Raw genomic sequence first — 19839 nt, 5'->3', positions numbered from 1 at the left:
AGCTGGCTTTTTGTATTCAACTCAGCCTAGGTTTATCCATTAATTTGTGAAATTAAAAATTAAAAGAAAAAGAAGGAAAACCCCAATTTTTCCTACACCTATTTCCCTCTCTCTTCGATTCGTGTAAAATCGGTTAACCAGATTTAGGGCAGGTTTCCCATATCGTTCGATTCGTTAATTCGTGTTATTTTTGAATTTGGAAATAAGATAAGAATAGCATAGAACATATTATATATCTGTGAATGTATGTATGTGTGATATATATGCATGCTTGTTATGATTGATACACTACTAACACTAGTACGTACGGTAACGGTACAGAGTACATTGGTATAGTGTACAATGTTTAAAGAGTACATTACAGTGTTACCAACACTAGTACGGAAAGATACGGGGTGTGTGTGGTACAACACTTAGTGGTACTCGAGATACGAAACAAACCATACCAACACTCGTACAGTAATGGTATGTAGTGTATGTGGTACAGTGGCTATACCCTAGTAAATAACGTTCTTACTTATTTGTTAAGCCTTGTGGATAGGTGTATGGGCGCCTAGATGCAAGTCGGTATTATATTATTTGTTATATGCTTTTCTTGCCGAGTCTGTTGACTCACAGTTGCTACTTCCATGTGTAGGTAAAGGAAAGGCGAAGGCTGAACATGAGTGAGCTCCAAGCTTGGGTAGTGATCGTACATGTCATGGCATCGCAACCTGGAGCATTCGGTCTTGGGACATTTGAGATTCTATTTTGTAGTCTCTGTGCGACCATATTATAAATATATTTTGATAATGCTGTAAAAGTTTAAATATAGGATCGCGGCTTTTGTAAATAAATGTATGAAAGTTTATAAAGTTTAGCAATTAAATCAAAAGTTTTAATTTGTCACGATTTTCAAAAAAAACCCTTTTAGCAAAGGTGGCACAGTAACTGGAAAATCACTACTGTAGCGCGTCTAAGTATCAGGGCGTTACATTTTTGGTATCAGAGCTGTCAGGTTTGTATACCGAAGATCGTCAAGACATGTACAATCGTCATTAGAGAGAAGCTCGACTCACGGTTATTTCAGTTATTTATAAATATATGTACATATTAATACCAAAAATATTAAAGTACACATTTAGGTGTAAAAGCACCACAAAAGAACACATATCGTCGTTGGTGTATTTTAATATCAGCTCCTAAAAATTTTAATTTAATATTGTGTATGTAAATTAGTATGGTACCGAGGACCTTAAGTGCTACATGACAATAATAGTACAAAAAATTAAAAAAAATAAAACACAAAAGATAAAAAAAATTACTAACTAATTATTATATATTACATTAATATGACTTTGAACATGTTAAAGTGCCAATAAAAAATTTAAAAAATTATCAAATAATAGTATATAAAAAAGTAAAAAAATTTGTATGAAAAAAAACCTAAACGACAAAGATAAGTGGTTTGTATTTATTTTATTATAGCATCGATTTATATAGTGATGCTATAGATAAAAATTAATTAATGTGTGTAATAAGGGAGTACATTTTACCAGTTACCACAATTTAATAGGTAATGGTTTCACTAATATTAGCTATGCCTATGGTATCGCTTTTTTGTCGTTAATAATTATAAGTTAATTAATTAATATTATATAGTACTTCTATAAAATCTCATTCACGTTAATTCGTCACTGCTCCCGCACACAATCTGATTATGTCGGTCGTACTCAAATTATTTGGTCTCCACTCTAATTATTATACAAAATGAAATAATAGCATTGTTATATTATTTATATAATATATTATTGAGATTAAATTTGGTTATACTATATATTATTAAGTGAATAATATATGATATATATAAGTTATAATAAGTTATAAATCTAAATATTTAGATTTCTAACTTATGAATACGTATGAATCTTGATTAGAAATGTGTAGTTAAGAGTATAATTACACTTGGGATTTATGCATTCAAATTGGAAGTTTCTAAGTGTTAAAAATAGATTTATATTAGTTGAATATTTTTGGAATGTTTGAAATCAAGGTTGACTCGAAGAAGTTTTTGAAACTTCAAAATTGATTCTAAAAACTCTCTCCGGCGATATGTTGCTACTCACTGAGCGACATGTCGCCTAAAATAGTTTTAGGGAGTTTTTTGACGTGTAGCGACATATCTCAAAGGATTTTTTGGTATAGCTCCAAGCGATATGTTGCCTAGAGCCTTTTTGGAATAAACATTGCAAAATGTTATGCAATCAATAGGAAACGGTTTTTACTTCTTTGCCAATGAATTTTTGCTCCTTAACTCACTCTTACATGGCTAGTAACAACCACTAAACTTGTGGGATGTGTTTTTCATGCTTGGTTCTCAAAAACTCTATAAATAGATCAGACATTGGTTCATCCACTAGGGCTGGCCCTGAAATTTAGTGGGTCAGAGTGTTGTTAGTTTGTGTTGACCCCTAAAGATTACTAAGTGTAATATTTGTAGTCATTAGTGTTATGCTCGAAAAGTTCGCCAAAGGGAGCCCCACGCCGTGCTGAGCGTCCCGTGCCTCGCGACCGCGCGCCCGCGCCCACATCTCGCTTCCCCGCACCTCGCGCCCGCACACCCCTCGCCTCGCTCCCGCGTGCCTGCACCCTTGAACCCGCGCGCCGCGTGCCCTGCGCCGCCCGCCCCGCACCCACGCCTCGCGCCCGTGCACCCCGCGCTACACCCACATACCCTCGCACCTGCACATCCTCGTGCCCGCTCCCCGTGCCAGTCTTCTGACACCAACAGTCTAAGCAAGAAAGTATCAGACAAGAAAATGATGGCACAAGGAGTATAGATAATGGGGACAAAGTTCATTTCATCCGAGGTACAAAATGAAATAGGCATTTTTAGTGTAACTTTGGATGTCAGGTATATCAGATCACCTAAGAGACAACGTCATGTCAGGTGTGATAGTGATTCCACATCCTATGGATGAGGGATTTAGTAAGGTTGTAAAGTGTCAAGGGCTCACTATAAATAGAGACCTTGAATTCATTGTAAAAGGACTCCAGCTGGTGAATAAACATTAATACTTCTAAAGATAAAAGGTTGTGAGATTTTTTTAAGCATTTTTCAATCAAGATCTCTAAACATTATTTTAAATCTTTGTTATTTCGTTGACGAATTTTTACCGTCAACAATTTGTATATAACAAGTTGTGGAATGAATACATAGTCATCTGATTCACTAAAAAAATGATTTATAATAAATGATATATCTTAATAAAAAATTTATTTTTTAGTATTTAAAATATTTTTAAATTTTATTAATTATTTTTTATTTAAATAATACACATGGTTTGGTAGAATGGAGTATGGGATCTCAATCTGCCACCAAAGGTGAAAGTATTTGTTTGGCGTATGTTCCATTTAGCTTTATCTGTAGCAACATAATTTACCTCCCAAAAAGTTCGGGTACCTCTTTGCTATTCTCGGTGTGGAGAAGAAGCTGAAACTCCTGCACATGCTCTATTTTTCTGTTTTGGTTTGACTCAAGTGTGGCATTGGTTGGGGTGTGTTCGGTGCTCCGTCAATGTGCATATGGGCCAATGCAGGAAATTCTCCTATTACTCTTTGACAAGCTATCTCGTGAGGCTTTTGAAGTGATGATGACAACCCATTGGTGGTTGTGGTATGATAGGAACTCAATATTATTTGGCAATAAGCAGTCAAGAGTGGATATTATTCCAGACCTAGCCAATAACTATCTGGCAGAGTTTAAGGAGTATGATCGATGAGGCCTTCATTTGGGCTTGGGTGCTGCAAATCCAGGGGTAAACCGAGATACGCGATGGATGCCACCTCCTCTTGGATTCATTGCTCTAGTGACAAATGCTTCGGTAATTTCGAGGAGAGGCTTTGTTGGATTGGGGGAGTGATACGGGATGCAGAGGGTGTGGTTTGGTTGGCATGGTCATCATGTGTGTTAGGTGATTTTTCTGCTAATGTGGCGGAGCTGCTTGCCATTTGCCTGGACTTGATTCTTGCGCATCAATTTGGTTTTAATATCTCCATTATTAATAGTGATTCCACTTTAGAAATTCGTTGGATTAATAAGCTTTACATTAATTTTAGTTGTCACTCTATTTTTTATAATTAGCTGCTGTTGGTGGTGGTTCTTGTAGTGCCATTTCGCGATCAGCGAATAGTGTGCCTATACACTAGCAACCTCTGTTACTAGTTTAGGAGATTGTGTTTGGACGGATGTTTGTCCTCGATTTTTAAGTTTTTTTTAGATTTTTCATAATAAATTTTGAATTTCTTTCAAAAATAAATAAATAAATAATACACATGGTAATAATGTGTCCCTACTATGTTATTGTTTAAAGTGCCAAAAAAGAATTATACATTTCGTTAGTCACATTGGATAAAAACTATATGCACAATAATATAACAATAATAGTTGAGGCATTTAAAACACCGTGAAAAGTTTAAAAAGCATAATAAAATGGTAGTAACAGTTTGGAAGCAAAAATCCAATTTACTCATCCAGTAATTACCCAAATATATGGTCATGCAGAGAAAATTAATATTATATATTATATATTCATAGTAGTGATATCTAGCTAGCACAATAACTTATATAAATATATATTATTTAAATTTGTAAGAAATAATATATAGCTTTGGAAATACATAATAATCCTGTAATTAGGCCTAAAGCGGCTGCTGTGGCAAAGCACATATATATGATATGATATGATGATGATGAGTCAAAATAAGCCACCAAATTTGGGGACCTCTCCTTCCTCCTCCTTTCTTACCAATCAGCACCACATATATACATGTATATATAAATATATAAACATATTTGTATTTATATACATTCGAATTGGTCCAAATAAATAAATAAGAATATTTATGTCGGATTCTTTTTTTTAATTTTCAATATTTATTGGACCCCATATGAAATATACACACAGCTGCTTAGTCCCACTTCTCTAAATAATAATAATTATTATTATTATAATTTAAACATCATATTAATACAAAAGAAAAAGAACATAAAGGAATAATAACACGTTTAAACCCTGTCAATATCAAACATATATAACCAGCTCATCAACTAGTTCTACTGTGCTATGTTTTTTCTTTTAATTATATGTTCTTTTAAATTATATTTAGTTGGATGGATATACATGCAGATTCATAGATCCCAGCTGCACCAAATTGAGTCCTACATATTCTGACTGTAATCCAACTATGTCATGCTTTCATTTTTTTTTACTTCTGCCAATTGTTCATTAATTAATTATTTATTAAATATTATTGTGTTAACTTGTAATGATGTAATTGCTTCTAGTGCCTCATTATTCTCGTGAAACTTTTCTTATTAGTTAGATCTATTGGGTGCTCATCATTTTTTCTTCATCTTAGCTTTTTAATTTATATATATAAATATAAACTTTTCCACGTACGCAATCCTAGCCGTCCAATTAATCCCTCAATTCTCTATATATACTACAACCCTTTTCTCTATTTTCTTCAACACTATTAGTGAAAAGCTTCTCTCTCTTCTCTCTCTCTCTCTCTGAAATCTGATCATATATATCATATATTTCTTTCTTTCATTAATCTCGTTCTTGATTTCAACGTAGGAGAATGGCTTGCCTTAACATTTTCAAAGATCAGGTAATTAATTATTATTATGCTTTTGTGATCTATATTTTTTTTTTTTGGTAAATTTTAATAATATATACGCTATATTGTAGTGAGTTTATACAAGTGTTTATATATATATATATATATATATATATATATGTAGGACACTTATATGAATGTACTCTATATATCCATATATTTATGATCATAGGTTTAAAGATAGCTAGCTCACAATATATGTGATGGAATTTTGAGTGTTTGCAGCTAATTAATAGTATATAACGATATACACATATATATCATGCTATATAATCATAATATATATATACGTATATATATATTACATAATAATAAGCTTATACGTATACGACACTACTACCAAAAAAGAAAAAGAAAGCAGAGGATAATTAATTGATATATATAGTAAATAAAAAAAATGATGTAATAATATTAATCAACTATTTGCAGAGATATGATGATATTGAAGAAGTGAAGAAACAGAAGAAGGAAGAGCAAACACTTGATGGAAGTGTTGATAGGCATGGCCGCCCTGCAATCAGAGGCCGAAGTGGTTCTTGGATCGCTGGTGTTCTCATTCTTGGTACAACATCCTAACTATTATTATTATTATTATTAATTATATGTATATTTACATTGGTTACACTACGTACGTACGTCCCATTTTCACATTATTTTTTATCATATATATTTAGTTGGTAAGATACCAAAAAGAGATAGAGGACATATATTATAACACATTCTTTAATTTCTAGCTAGAGAGATCTTTGATATTCATCATTTTCTGTTTCTTTTCCCCAAATATATATGTATATTATTAATTAATATTCTATTACATCTGATCATCACACATATATAATCTCTTATCTCTCTCTCTCTCTCTCTCTCTATATATATATATATAAATATAAATATTTTATAAAAATAGCACATTAATAACACAAGTGGGTGGTTAATATTATATATGAGCTCATCATATAATTAAATATGTGATGCATGCACTCACTTTTTGTTACCATAGCACCCTTTTAAGATCGATCGTTTTCGGCTTATATATGATCAATTTGCTTTCATTAGACAAGACCAACTTTTTGACTTGTATTTCAACAGTTTTTATCAAATAAGTTAGACTAGATTCAATGCATGCTTGGTTGCCAGTTAGTTACACATTTTGTGTGTATATATGTATGTGTCTTAATGGCACACTTAAGTGACTATATGTCAAATAAGTGTCCACACAACAATAAAAATGTGGTGTCCTTATCATCGATCTTATATATTTAATTACTAATAAATTATAATTAATTAAGTAGTAGTAGTACTAATGATATATAATACGTATATATATACAGTAAATCAAGGATTGGCAACGTTGGCATTCTTTGGGGTAGGAGTGAACTTGGTGCTATTCTTGACAAGGGTATTGGGTCAAGACAACGCAGAGGCTGCAAATAACGTCAGCAAGTGGACGGGAACGGTCTATCTTTTCTCTCTAGTTGGTGCTTTTCTCAGTGACTCTTATTGGGGAAGGTTCAAAACTTGTGCTATCTTCCAAGCCATCTTTGTCCTTGTAAGTCCCACCTCCTATGTAAATCATCATCTTCATCTTAATTATTAATTGTATGTATCTTTCATTTTGACATTTCAACTCAATAAATATATATATATATATATATATATATTACTCTGTGGTCAAGAATATTTTCTACTGTTTTTTTATTTATACATAAACTATATTTATAAATATAAATACTATGTAATATATCCCCACTAGCTTATATATATATAAATGTCCCGGCCCCTTTAAATTAATCAAAGATGTGACTATCTTTTTGTCCTCATATATATACGTGTGACTAGATCCTCTAATGATCACACGAGTTATTATTATTATGAGAAAGTGACCATATTATATTATATTTTGGAATACCCATATATAATATATAGCATATTAATTAGTCATGAATAAAATAAGAAGAAAAAAAAAGACTATGAGTATACCATAAAAAGTAAATGGCTTTTACTCAGATGGGAAAAAAAGGCTTATTGGTTTTCTATCTTATTAATTGGTTTAAGTTTCATGCGTGCACCCACCATATATATTGGTGTCATATGCAGTGTGTGTACATTAATAGATGTATGTTTCTTCAAATTAAGTAGGATATATACGTATATTGTATAATTAGTTGTGGAAGAAAGTTAAACACAAATAACGAGAGAATTTTTGGGTTTCACAAATGCAGGGTTTGGCCTCACTATCACTATCATCGTACTTGTTCTTACTCAAGCCTAAAGGGTGCGGTAATAATGAAGAAACTTTATGTGGACCCCATTCAACAGTTGGAATGGCTTTGTTCTACGTTTCCATATATATGATAGCCTTAGGAAACGGAGGGTACCAACCCAACATAGCCACCTTTGGAGCTGACCAATTTGATGAGGAAGACCCTAAAGAAGGCCACTCAAAGATTGCTTTCTTCAGTTACTTTTACTTGGCTTTGAACCTTGGTTCCCTCTTTTCAAACACAATCTTGGGTTATTTTGAGGATAAGGGACTATGGGCATTGGGATTTTGGGCCTCTACTGGGTCTGCTACTTTAGCCTTGGTCTTGTTTCTTTGTGGTACCCCAAGATATAGGCATTACACTCCCAAGGGCAACCCTCTTTCTAGGGTTTGCCAAGTTTTGATTGCTGCGGCTAGAAAATGGAAGGTTAAGATGTTGCCAAGTGGAGAGAATCTATTTGAGGAAGTTACAAATAAGGACTCCTCTCAAAATGGTGCTCGAAACATTTTACACACCGATGGTTTCAAGTAAGTCTATAATAAATATGTTACAATTCTAATTTATATATTGATCATGTAACAATAATAATAATTAATGCATAGTACTAATAATTTATGTTTTCCTTCAGATTTTTGGATAGGGCAGCAATCATTACAGAGAAAGACCTCAACCGAATTGAGAGCAATGCTCCTCAAACCAATCCATGGCATCTTTGCACTGTGACACAAGTAGAGGAAGTTAAATGCATACTGAGACTACTCCCCATTTGGCTATGCACAATTCTCTATTCCGTTGTCTTCACACAAATGGCCTCACTCTTTGTTGAGCAAGGCGCGGCTATGAAAACAACACTCTCCAACTTCCACATCCCTCCGGCGAGCATGTCAAGCTTTGACATCCTCAGTGTCGCCGCCTTCATTTTCCTGTACCGACGAGTCATTGATCCTCTTGCCTCTCGGTTCATGAAAAACCCTAAAGGACTCACCGAACTCCAAAGAATGGGAATAGGACTTGTGATAGCCATAATGGCAATGGTTTCAGCTGGAATTGTGGAGTGTTTTAGGTTGAAGTATGCAGTAGGTGGTACTAGAGGATCATCAAGCCCTAGTTCACTAAGCATATTTTGGCAAGTTCCTCAATATATTCTTGTAGGAGCTTCAGAAGTTTTTATGTATGTAGGGCAACTAGAGTTCTTTAATAGTCAAGCTCCTGATAGGTTGAAGAGCTTTGGAAGTGCACTTTGCATGACATCTATTTCACTTGGAAACTATGTGAGTAGCTTATTGGTCACTATTGTCATGAAAATCTCTACTAGAGATAAAATGCCTGGCTGGATACCTGGAAATCTCAACAAGGGTCATTTGGATAGGTTTTACTTTCTCTTGGCGGCTTTGACCGCTGCTGATCTTGTGGTCTACATTTTGTGTGCAAAATGGTATAAGTATACGAAATTTGAAGGAAGAAATGGAGAAGAGAATCCAAATAGTACTACTATGCTTGCCACTGAACTTAGAGTGGTCTGATCTTGATCGAATAATGGGGGTAAATCTATCCATGATATTTGTAAGATAAATAAGTGAAGGATGGATGTTGTTGTTGGGAACTTGGAGGGACGTGATGGAGTGTGTGTAAAGAGTACATGTTAGCTATGAAGCTCTAGAGACTTAATGGGATTTTAGTTCCATCTCTCAAAGTGGAGCATATACATTGCTACGGAGCATACATTGCTACCTCGTGTGCTAGATTTATATGGAGATGAGCCACATTCAATTTTACTATGCATTATGATTTATGTTGATGTATGTAACTATAGCTTCCATTTTTGTTTCTTATTTATTTGATCAAAGATGTAAACCTCTCTCTTAATTCTATAAGTAATTAATAAAGACAATTATTAGTCATCATCACTTCATTTCTATATTTTTTTTGTGAGAGTGATTTGACTGTGATGAGAACAATGGGACGGAAGGACATCTAGTAGTTAAAGATATATAAAATTAGAATATGAATTTCTAAAAACAAAGCAACTTATATAAGACTAAATTATCCTAAAAATTTAGACAAATATAACTTGAGACCACCTCAAAGAGGATAGTCAATATAACATATGCACCATAAATAAATAAAATTTGAGAGTTTAATCAAACATAATTAATCAAAGCCCAACTGAAAAATTAACTATTTGTCCAAAAAAAAAAATACATAAAAATTCAATTAGCTCCAAATAAATGATAAGATAACAGTAATATAAAATATTAGAAAGAAAATCCTTAAAATTTATTAAAGTAAAAAAACAATTAAGATTCAAACTTATCTCTAAAAATCTGTAACAACACTTTTTAAGATTGGATCCATGAGTAAGCAGTTAAGTCAACAAAATATCGCAAATTAGCCAATGCGGCACAAACTAGCCAAAAAAATACGGCACCAACTTGTCAACAAAGTAGTAAAATAAAATCAAATATACAACATAAAATAATCACAAACAAAAGGAACACTCCATTTATTTTAATATACAAAATGAATTTAATTGAAGAGAGAAAAATTAAAATTTAAAGTTGACTAAGCAAGCCAAAAAAAATACCACATAAAAAAAATGTTAATAGTAATCCTAAAATTAGGAATGAAAAAAATCAATAATTGTTTACTGGATTTTTAGCCAACCGACGTGGAGTTGTAATAAATGAGATTTACCAAAATCGTAAAAATAAATGTAACTAACGATACCGGAATGCGCAATAAATGTAAAGAAAGACACCAGAATCTAAAGAGGTTCGACCCCAGATTTCGGTAATAACCTACTCCCCTTATGTTTTTTAATCAGAGTTGCAAAAGTCAAGAACAGACTCTTAAATGCAAAGAATAAAAAGTATTTTTTCTCTAAGTGCTCAAAATCACGGATCTCCTTTCCAAGTCATGGGTGACCCCTTATATAGGGAAAAAAGTCGGTGCTTCTCGCTTCAAGAGACGCAACCAACGCGGAGCTATCTCAACCGTCTCGTTGATTTTTGGAGGTAGTTGAAGTTTAATTTTTATGATAATATCCTGCTATTTTTGTGTGGGTTGAAAACTGTCTTTGAGCTTTTCGTGGGATTTGAACGTATGAAATAGTCACTAACGATGAGGGTCTCTTAAGGGTGTGACACGGTCGTTGACCACCTTTGGGGATAGAAGCCAATACTTGGGGGTGACACCCCCGAGACCCAACCTGAAGAGGGTGATAATTTTCATCTCGGGGTGACCCCCTGAGACCCCTTGTACGTTGTTAGTAGTCATACTATCGTGTGGATATGTCCCCATATATACCTTTAAGAATGCCATTATGTCTATGGTGGGAGTAGTGTCATCTACCCCTTAGACTAACTTGGCCTATAGGTCCGTGGTGATTGTTCACCCCACTTTATGAAGGTGTTAGTTCATCATTTTTCCTTCTTAGAAACACCCACCTTACTCAAGCTAGGGGTAAGGGTGACCGACTGACTTCCATTCTAATGGTTATGAACACTCTTCATGATTAACAATTACCCCAAGGGTCATGACTTTATATGTTCTTCATTAATTTAGCCCCAGTAGTTTCGTGTCACGTGTTTTTACTCTTGACACGTCATCGTCGCTAAAATTTAGGTAAACACTTGCCTCCAAGTTTCTAGTGGTATGACCATATGGTAGGAACTTTTCTATGCAATCTGGGTCTCGCTTTAGTTGTTGACGACTTGGCGCTCCAGCGCCAAAAATACTTTACTTATACTAAAATTACCTTCCAAAAACCCAAAAAAATACTTTTCCCAACCATTACACTTTTCACATTTTACAATATATCGCAATTATAATTTTTCCAAGAAAAATAAATTACAAGGAAGAAAGAAATTATTTACAAGGGAATAACTTACATAAAAAAATAAATAAATTGCCTTTTAGCCCCAAATGGTAGTGGGGGTTTATAATAGCAATTTTGAGGTAATTGGTCCCTTTTTTTTGCAAAAAAAGCCTTATATAGATGAAGAGTAAAAACCTTTGAAAATCATAACATTAGAAAAATTGCAAATTTTTTCGCTCTTGACTACCATTTCGGGTTGGGCATATCCTTCACCATTGGAGGAGATTTTGAAGCTCTTGATTGATTCTTTGAAGCTTGGTGTATCATCTCTTCATTGTGGGTAAGTTTTCAACACTCCTATGGCAATTTTTTGCATGAAAATCATATTTTTGTGATATTTTTGAAACGTTTTCTTGACTTTTCTTGCTATGGCCGAAAATGATATGGGTGATTGGGATTTTTTTTATGAAATATGAGTGTTCGATGCTTGGGTTTTGTAGTATAGATGGTGGGTAATGTGCTTTTGGCTTTGATTTGGTGTAATTTGGTGAAAAAATGATCAATTTTGAAAATTTTGGTTGTTTGTGTTCTTGAATATTGAAGAACACCAAAAACATTAAATAATCCAATGTTTTCTCTATTTTTTAAATTTTCATTCTCATTGAATTGAAAAAATGTGTTTGTGGGGATGTTGCATGTTTTGGAAAAAATACTTGATGATTATGCTTTGTGTGTGGGTTGTGGATTTTGGGTTACCATGCATCCCCACACCCTGAGATACCCCCATTGGGGGTCGGGGTACGTACCCCGTGTATGGGTGTTACTCCATGCCCTGAGTATGGGGCTATTACCCCGAGCATAGGGGTCAGGGTATACCCCGAAGAAAGTTTTTTTTTATTATTTTAACCGCGAATAGACAAGAGTTGGGGGTGGTCACCCCGAGACCACCACTTGGTGGTCGGGGTATACCTCCCCAAGGCTTGAAGGCCTCCGATGTCACATGCCCTCAAACTCACCCCGAGGCTATGTCCCCCGAGCTCGGGGTGTTACTCTCGAGAGGGGAATCGCGGTTGGAACCCCAAGATGGGGCTTTGAGCTTCGCTACCCCGAGATTGGGAACCCACTCCCAGATGGGGTTACTTAATGGTAAGGTGTACACTAACACCATACACCCCGAGACCATACACCCCGAGCTACCCACTCCCCTTTTTTTACAATCACCTCGAGGCTACAATACCCTGAGATGGGGGAATGTGGGGGTACCCCAAGGTTGATTTGATTTGATATATATTTATTTAAGATATGGGATTGGCTGAGATTGGAGGTTTGACCTATTGGGTTTTGTGCTCTAAATAAAACCCATTTCAATATAATCAGATTTACTTATTAATAAAGATCAGAAATAACATTTTATGTTGCATGGTTCACATGATTTATTTCATAATTATATATATAATGTATGAATTCTATTTAAGTCCAGAACATATGAATTTATTAATGATTATAGTGTTGTCAGCACAGTGGAATATAATCTTAATAATATGTTCGAAAGTTTATTCTCTGATTTGTCAGAACACTGGATTTAGACTGACATGGTATGATCAGCAATAGGTAGTCTTACACCTTGGAAAAGTGTTATGTCCTTTCCAGGACATTGGCAAAGTTTACCAGTATCGGATGTATGGAGTATACATCGGAAGGGACCGATATTGACCTTTGATTAGATATATTAGAATTTACCGTAATATCTATTCAATTCAATATCACCTGTTGATCCTAGATCAAATGATCTTAATCCTAATATGATTAGGTTCAATCTCAAGAGTGTTATTTGTGTTCTTTGATTTGTTAGTTAAGCCTACTTTTGGGTCAGGGTGATACGTACATTTTGGGAACACGGTAGTGCAATTGAGTGGGACCGCTAACATAAATATAGAATCTACAGGTTCTATCTGGCGAATAGAAAGTGAAGGATGATTTCCTTCGAGCTTAACCAAACGAAAATAAATAGTGGAGTACTCATTTCACTTAGCTGAAATATCATTTATACAGGGTTAAGTGTTTTAAGGATAAAATACATTGTAGGGTGTTACGTTAATTTAATCCCTTTACATTGTAAATCATCTATATAGAGGATCATTGATCAAATTAGGATTATAACAATGGATAACTAATGACGTATCTATATCGTGGAACATATAGAGCGTTCTATATGACTGAGAGTGCAATTCCAAGTTCTAAGAGTGGATTCAATAAGGAATTAATAAGTTAGGGAATTTACTTGGTGAATTCGGTTCGACTTATTGGAAGCTCGGTTATATAGACCCATGGTCCCCATACTAGTTGAGACCATACTGCTTGTAAGACTCAGTTAATTGATTTTAATTAATCAATTGTAATTCTACAAGTTAGACTATGTTTACTTTATGAATTTTCACTAAGCAAGGGCGAAATTGTAAAGAAAAGAGATTCTAGGATTATTTATTAATTAAGATACTTTATAAGTCTAAATTAATAAATATATTAAATGGTAGTATTATTTAATAATTATTTTTAAGTTATTAAATAATTAGAATTGGCATTTAAAAGGTTAAATTGGAAAATTGGCATTTTTGAGAAAATGGGAATGAAAAATAACAAAATGGGAAAGGTTCAAAGTGAGGCCCAATTTCCTATTCGGCCGCCCACTATGCATAGGTTTTTACCATTTATTTTTTCATTATTTTAATGCCATACAATTATAACCTAAACCTAGAAGGCATTCTATAAATAGAAAGTGTTGGCTTCAGGAAACTCATAACTTTGCACATTGTTTCCTTCAGAGAAAAAGCCATGCGCCACTTTCCTCTCTCTTTTCTTCTCTTTGAATTTTCGAAATCCTTGAGTGATAGAGTAGTGCCCACACACATCAAGTGGTACCTCAATCATAGTATGTAAGACTGTGGAAAATCAACCAACAAGAAGGAGAAATCAGCATCAAGGAAGGAGAGAAAGAGATCCAGATTCAGATCTTGATAATGCTCTGCTACAGAAAGGAATCAAGGGCTAGAGATTTGAATGGAAGGAGTCATAATATTCCGCTGCACTCAATGTAAGGTTTTCTTAAACTCTTATGTGTTTATTTCATTGTTTTAGAATTCATATTAGGATGTTAATCAAACATACTTGGTAGTAAATCTAGATCCTGGTAAAATATTTCCAACATCACCACCCCCGTGTCCATCATATGGGGGTCGGGGTGTATCACCCCAAGATCACCCCATGGGGGGTTGGGGTGTTGTGCTCCGTGACAACCATAGAGCAACTTCGTGGGGTGGAGATGATTGTTTGTTGCATAGTTTTTGGATCTTCTATAGATGTTTCCATGTGTTGTTTTTTCTTCCACACTTAGTAAAAATTTTAAGTGTGTAATTGTCATTGTTGTTTCTTCCATTTGGATACATGAATGGTTGTTCCATCGTTGTAAAATTTTTTTTGGTTAAGCACTATGAATGTTATGCATATTTCCCTTCCTCTTTTTTTTATTCGCAAACTAGTAAGTGAGTCCATGTTGGATAGCCTACTAGCATTACTCGGTGTACTCATCTCCCCGCTCTTTCTTTTTTTGCAGATGCATTATGGCGATTATTGGGGAGGTGAACACCGAGTAGATGATGATCTTCTTCAACTATTATTAGAAGATTATCCCAAGTCATCCCCGCATAACTCGCATAGGGACGAGAGATTTAGTAGTGGGTCGGAGACGCCTAACTACCTTTTGTTGGATATATTTTACCACGATCTAGATTTACTAACAAGTATGTTTCATTAACATCCTAATATGAATTCTAAAACAATGAAATAAACACATATAAAGTTTAGGAAACCTTACATTGGGTGCAGCGGAATATAATGACTCCTTCCATTCAGATATCTAGCCCTTGATTCCTTTCTGTAGCAGAGCATTATCAATCTGAACCTGGATCTCTTTCTCTCCTTCCTTTGATGCTGATTCTCCTTCTTGTTGGATGGTTTTCCACAGTCTTACACACTATGATTGAGATACCACTTGATGTGTGTGGGTACTCACTCATTCACTCAAGGATTTCGAAAAGTAAAAGAAGAAAAGAAGAGGGAAGGTTTCGGCTATAGAGAATAGATAGAGGCTCAGTTTTTCATCTGACAAAGTTCACAAAGTTAAGTGTGAATGAGAGCCATCACTATCTATTTATAGGTAATCACCTAGGTTTAGGTTAGAATTATTTGGCATTAAAATAATGAAAAAATAAATGATAAAACCCTATAAGTGTGGTCGGCCATGGGCTTGGATAATGGGCCTCACTTATGCAATTTTGCTGTATTATCATTTCTGCATCTCATTTTCTCAAAAACGCCAATTTTCAAATTCAACCATTTAAATGCCAATTCTAATTATTTAATAACTAAAAATTAATTATTAAATAATATTGTCATTTAATATATTTATTAATTAGACATATAAAGTCTCTTAATTAATAAATAAACCTAGAATCTCTTTTCTTTACAATTTCGCCCTTGCTTAGTGAAAATTCACAAAGTAGACATAGTCTAACTTTAGAATTATAATTGATTAATCAAAATCAATTAAGTGAGTCTTACAAGCAGTATGGTCTCAACTAGTATGGGGACCATGGGTCTATATATCCGAGCTTCCAATAAGTAGATCAAGAATTTATATCTTAAATTCACTGACTTATTAATTCTTCATTGAATCCACGCATAAACTTAGAATTGCACGCTCAGTATATAGAACGCTCTATATGTTCCACGATATAGACACGTCATTAGTTATCCATTGTTATAACCCTAATGTGATCAATGATCCTCTATATAGATGATTTACACTGTAAAGGGATTAAATTACCGTAATACCCTACAATGTATTTTATCCTTAAAATACTTAACCCTGTATAAATGATATTTCAGCTAAGTGAAATGAGATCTCCACCATTTATTTTCGTTTGGTTAAGCTCGAAGGAAATCATCCTTTACTTTCCATTCGCCAGATAGAAGCTATAGATTCCATATTTATGTTAGCGCTCCCACTCAATTGCACTACCGTGTTCCCAAAATGTACGTATCACCTTGACCCAAAAGTAGGCTTAACTAACAAATCAAAGAACACGAATAACACTCTTGAGATTGAACCTAATCATATCAGGATTAAGATCATTTGATCTAGGATCAACAGGTGATATTGAATTGAATAGATATTACGGTAAATTCTAATATATCTAATCAAAGTTCAATATCGGTCCCTTCCGATGTATACTCCATACATCCGATGCTGGTAAACTTTGCCAATATCCTGGAAAGGACATAACACTTATCCAAGGTGTAAGAATACCTATCGCTGATTATACCATGTCAGTCTAAATCCAGTGTTCTGACAAATCAGGGAATAAACTTTCGAACATATAATTAAGATTATATTCCACTGTGTTGACAACACTATAATCATTAACAAATTGATATGTTCTGGACTTAAATAGAATTCATACATTATGTACATATAATCATGAAATAAATCATGTGAACCATGCAACATTAAATGTTATTTCTGATCTATATTAATAAGTAAATCTGATTATATTGAAATGAGTTTTATTTAGGGCATAAAACCCAACACCTTTATCGAGAGACGATAGGTGGTGAAGCGTACAATAGGCACATCTCGGAGCTAAGAAAAGGGATACAATCTTACTTGCCCCGCAAGTGGATGTATATACTCCCTTCGGGTGAGATCACTATTCTAGTAGGGGTGCCTATATACCCATTCCAGGAGCTTACCTTTGTTGAGATTGCTATAACCACCGCACAGTTGCTTAGCATGTTACCTGCCATGGCCCGCACCAAAAAGAGCAATCAGGTAGGTCTTCCAGCGTTCCTCATGCGAAGGAGGTTATTACCAAGAGGAGGGTATCAAATGACCTGAAAATGGGTCATCCGACGATGAGGCCATGGAAGAAATAATTGAGGCATTTGAGAAGTGGGTAGAGAATGAAGCTAAAAATACTTTTCACGAGGTCGCCACCAAGGAGGAACCAACTGAGGGATCTAAGCAAGTCACCCTCAAAGTAAGGTAATTTACCCCAAAAGTGCTTAAAGAAGTCCGTACTCGCCCTTGCCAAACTGCTTAGTCTCCTTTTGTTGCCTCCCCTAGTAGTCTTAGTGAGGCACAGTTCAAGCATGTGGAGAAAATAACCGTGAATGGCAAGGACTACCAACTGATACTCTGTTGAGTTTTGTGCCCTAAATAAACCCATTTCAATATAAACAGATTTACTTATTAATAAAGATCAGAAATAACATTTTATGTTGCATGGTTCGCATGATTTATTTCATGATTATATATATAATGTATGCATTCTATTTAAGTCCATAACATATGAATTTGTTAATGATTATAGTGTTGTCAACACAGTAGAATATAGTCTTAATCATATGTTCGAAAGTTTATTCCCTGATTTGTCAGTTCACTGGATTTAGACTGACATGATAATCAGCGATAGGTATTCTTACACCTTGGATAAGTGTTATGTCCTTTCCAGGGCATTGGCAAATTTTACCAGTATCGGATGTATGGAGTATACATCGAAAGGGACTGATATTGAACTTTGATTAGATTTGTTAAAATTTACCGTAATATCTATTCAATTCAATATCACATGTTGATCCTAGATCAAATGATCTTAATCCTGATATGGTTAGGTTCGATCTCAAGAGTATTATACATGTTCTTTGATTTGTTAGTTAAGCCTACTTTTGGGTCAGGGTGATACGTACATTTTGGGAACATGATAGTATAATTGAGTGGGAGCGCTAACATAAATATGGAGTCTATAACTTCTATAGGAATTTAAAAGTGAAACGATGATATCCTTCGAGCTTGGCTAAACAGAGATAAATGGTTGAGATCTGATTTCACTTCCCTGAAATATCATTTATACGGAGCTAAGTGTTTTAAGGATAAAATACATTGAAGGTGTAACGGTAATTTAGTTCCTATTCAATGTAGATCATCTATTAGAGGGTCATTGATCAAATTAGGATTATAACAATGGATAACTAATAGCGTATCTATATCGTGGAGCATATAGAGCGTTCTATATGACTAAGAGTGCAATTCCAAGTTCTAAGTGTGGATTCAATAAGGAATTAATAAGTTAGGGAATTTACTTGGTGAATTCGGTTCGACTTATTGGAAGCTCAGTGATATAGACCCATGGTCCCCATACTAGTTGAGACCATACTGCTTGTAAGACTCAGTTAATTGATTTTAATTAATCAATTATAATTCTAAAAGTTAGACTATGTCTACTTTATGAATTTTCACTAAGCAAGGGCAAAATTGTAAAGAAAAGAGATTCTAGGATTATTTATTAATTAAGATACTTTATATGTCTAAATTAATAAATATATTAAATGACAATATTATTTAATAATTAATTTTTAGTTATTAAATAATTAGAATTGGCATTTAAATGGTTGAATTGGAAAATTGGTATTTTTGAGAAAATGGGATTGAGAAATGACAAAATGGCAAAATTGCAAAGTGAGGCCCATTATCCACTAATATGGCCAGCCACTTTGTATAGGGTTTACCATTTATATTTGTCATTATTTTAATGCCATACAAATCTAACCTAAACCTAGATGGCATTTTATAAATAGAAAGTGATGGCTTCAGGAAACTATGCAATGCATCTTATTCCTTTCAGAGAAAAACCATAGCCACCACTCTTCTTCTCTTTTCTTCTCTTCAATTTCGAATTATGCTAGTGATAGAGTAGTGCCCACACACATCAAGTGGTATCTCAATCATAGTGTGGAAGATTGTGTAGAATCCAACCATCAAAGAAGGAGAGAAAGAGATCCAGGTTCAAATCTTGGTGATGCTCTGCTACAGAAAGGAATCAAGGGCTAGAGATCTGAACGGAAGGAGTCATTATATTCCGCTGCACCCAATGTAAGGTTTCCTAAACTTTATATATGTTTATTTCATTGTTTTAGAATTCATATTAGGATGTTAATGAAATATACATGGTAGTAAATCTAGATCCTGTTAAAATATTT

General features: G+C 34.3%; 1 protein-coding gene across 1 annotated transcript; it reads left to right on the top strand.

The window, feature by feature from the left end:
• The first annotated feature begins 5239 nt into the window (after positions 1-5239).
• LOC115710913 (protein NRT1/ PTR FAMILY 7.3) lies at positions 5240-9832 on the top strand. The gene is made up of 5 exons (XM_030639267.2): positions 5240-5655; positions 6094-6226; positions 6996-7213; positions 7887-8455; positions 8557-9832. The coding sequence occupies exons 1-5, from the start codon at positions 5626-5628 to the stop codon at positions 9449-9451; spliced, it is 1845 nt and encodes a 614-aa protein (XP_030495127.1). The 5' UTR covers positions 5240-5625; the 3' UTR covers positions 9452-9832.
• The last annotated feature ends 10007 nt before the right edge of the window (positions 9833-19839 follow it).

Source organism: Cannabis sativa, chromosome X, assembly GCF_029168945.1.
Source record: "Cannabis sativa cultivar Pink pepper isolate KNU-18-1 chromosome X, ASM2916894v1, whole genome shotgun sequence".
Classification (NCBI taxonomy): domain Eukaryota; kingdom Viridiplantae; phylum Streptophyta; class Magnoliopsida; order Rosales; family Cannabaceae; genus Cannabis; species Cannabis sativa.
Note: the sequence above shows the minus strand (reverse complement) of the source record. Positions and strands in the feature narration are given on the sequence as shown.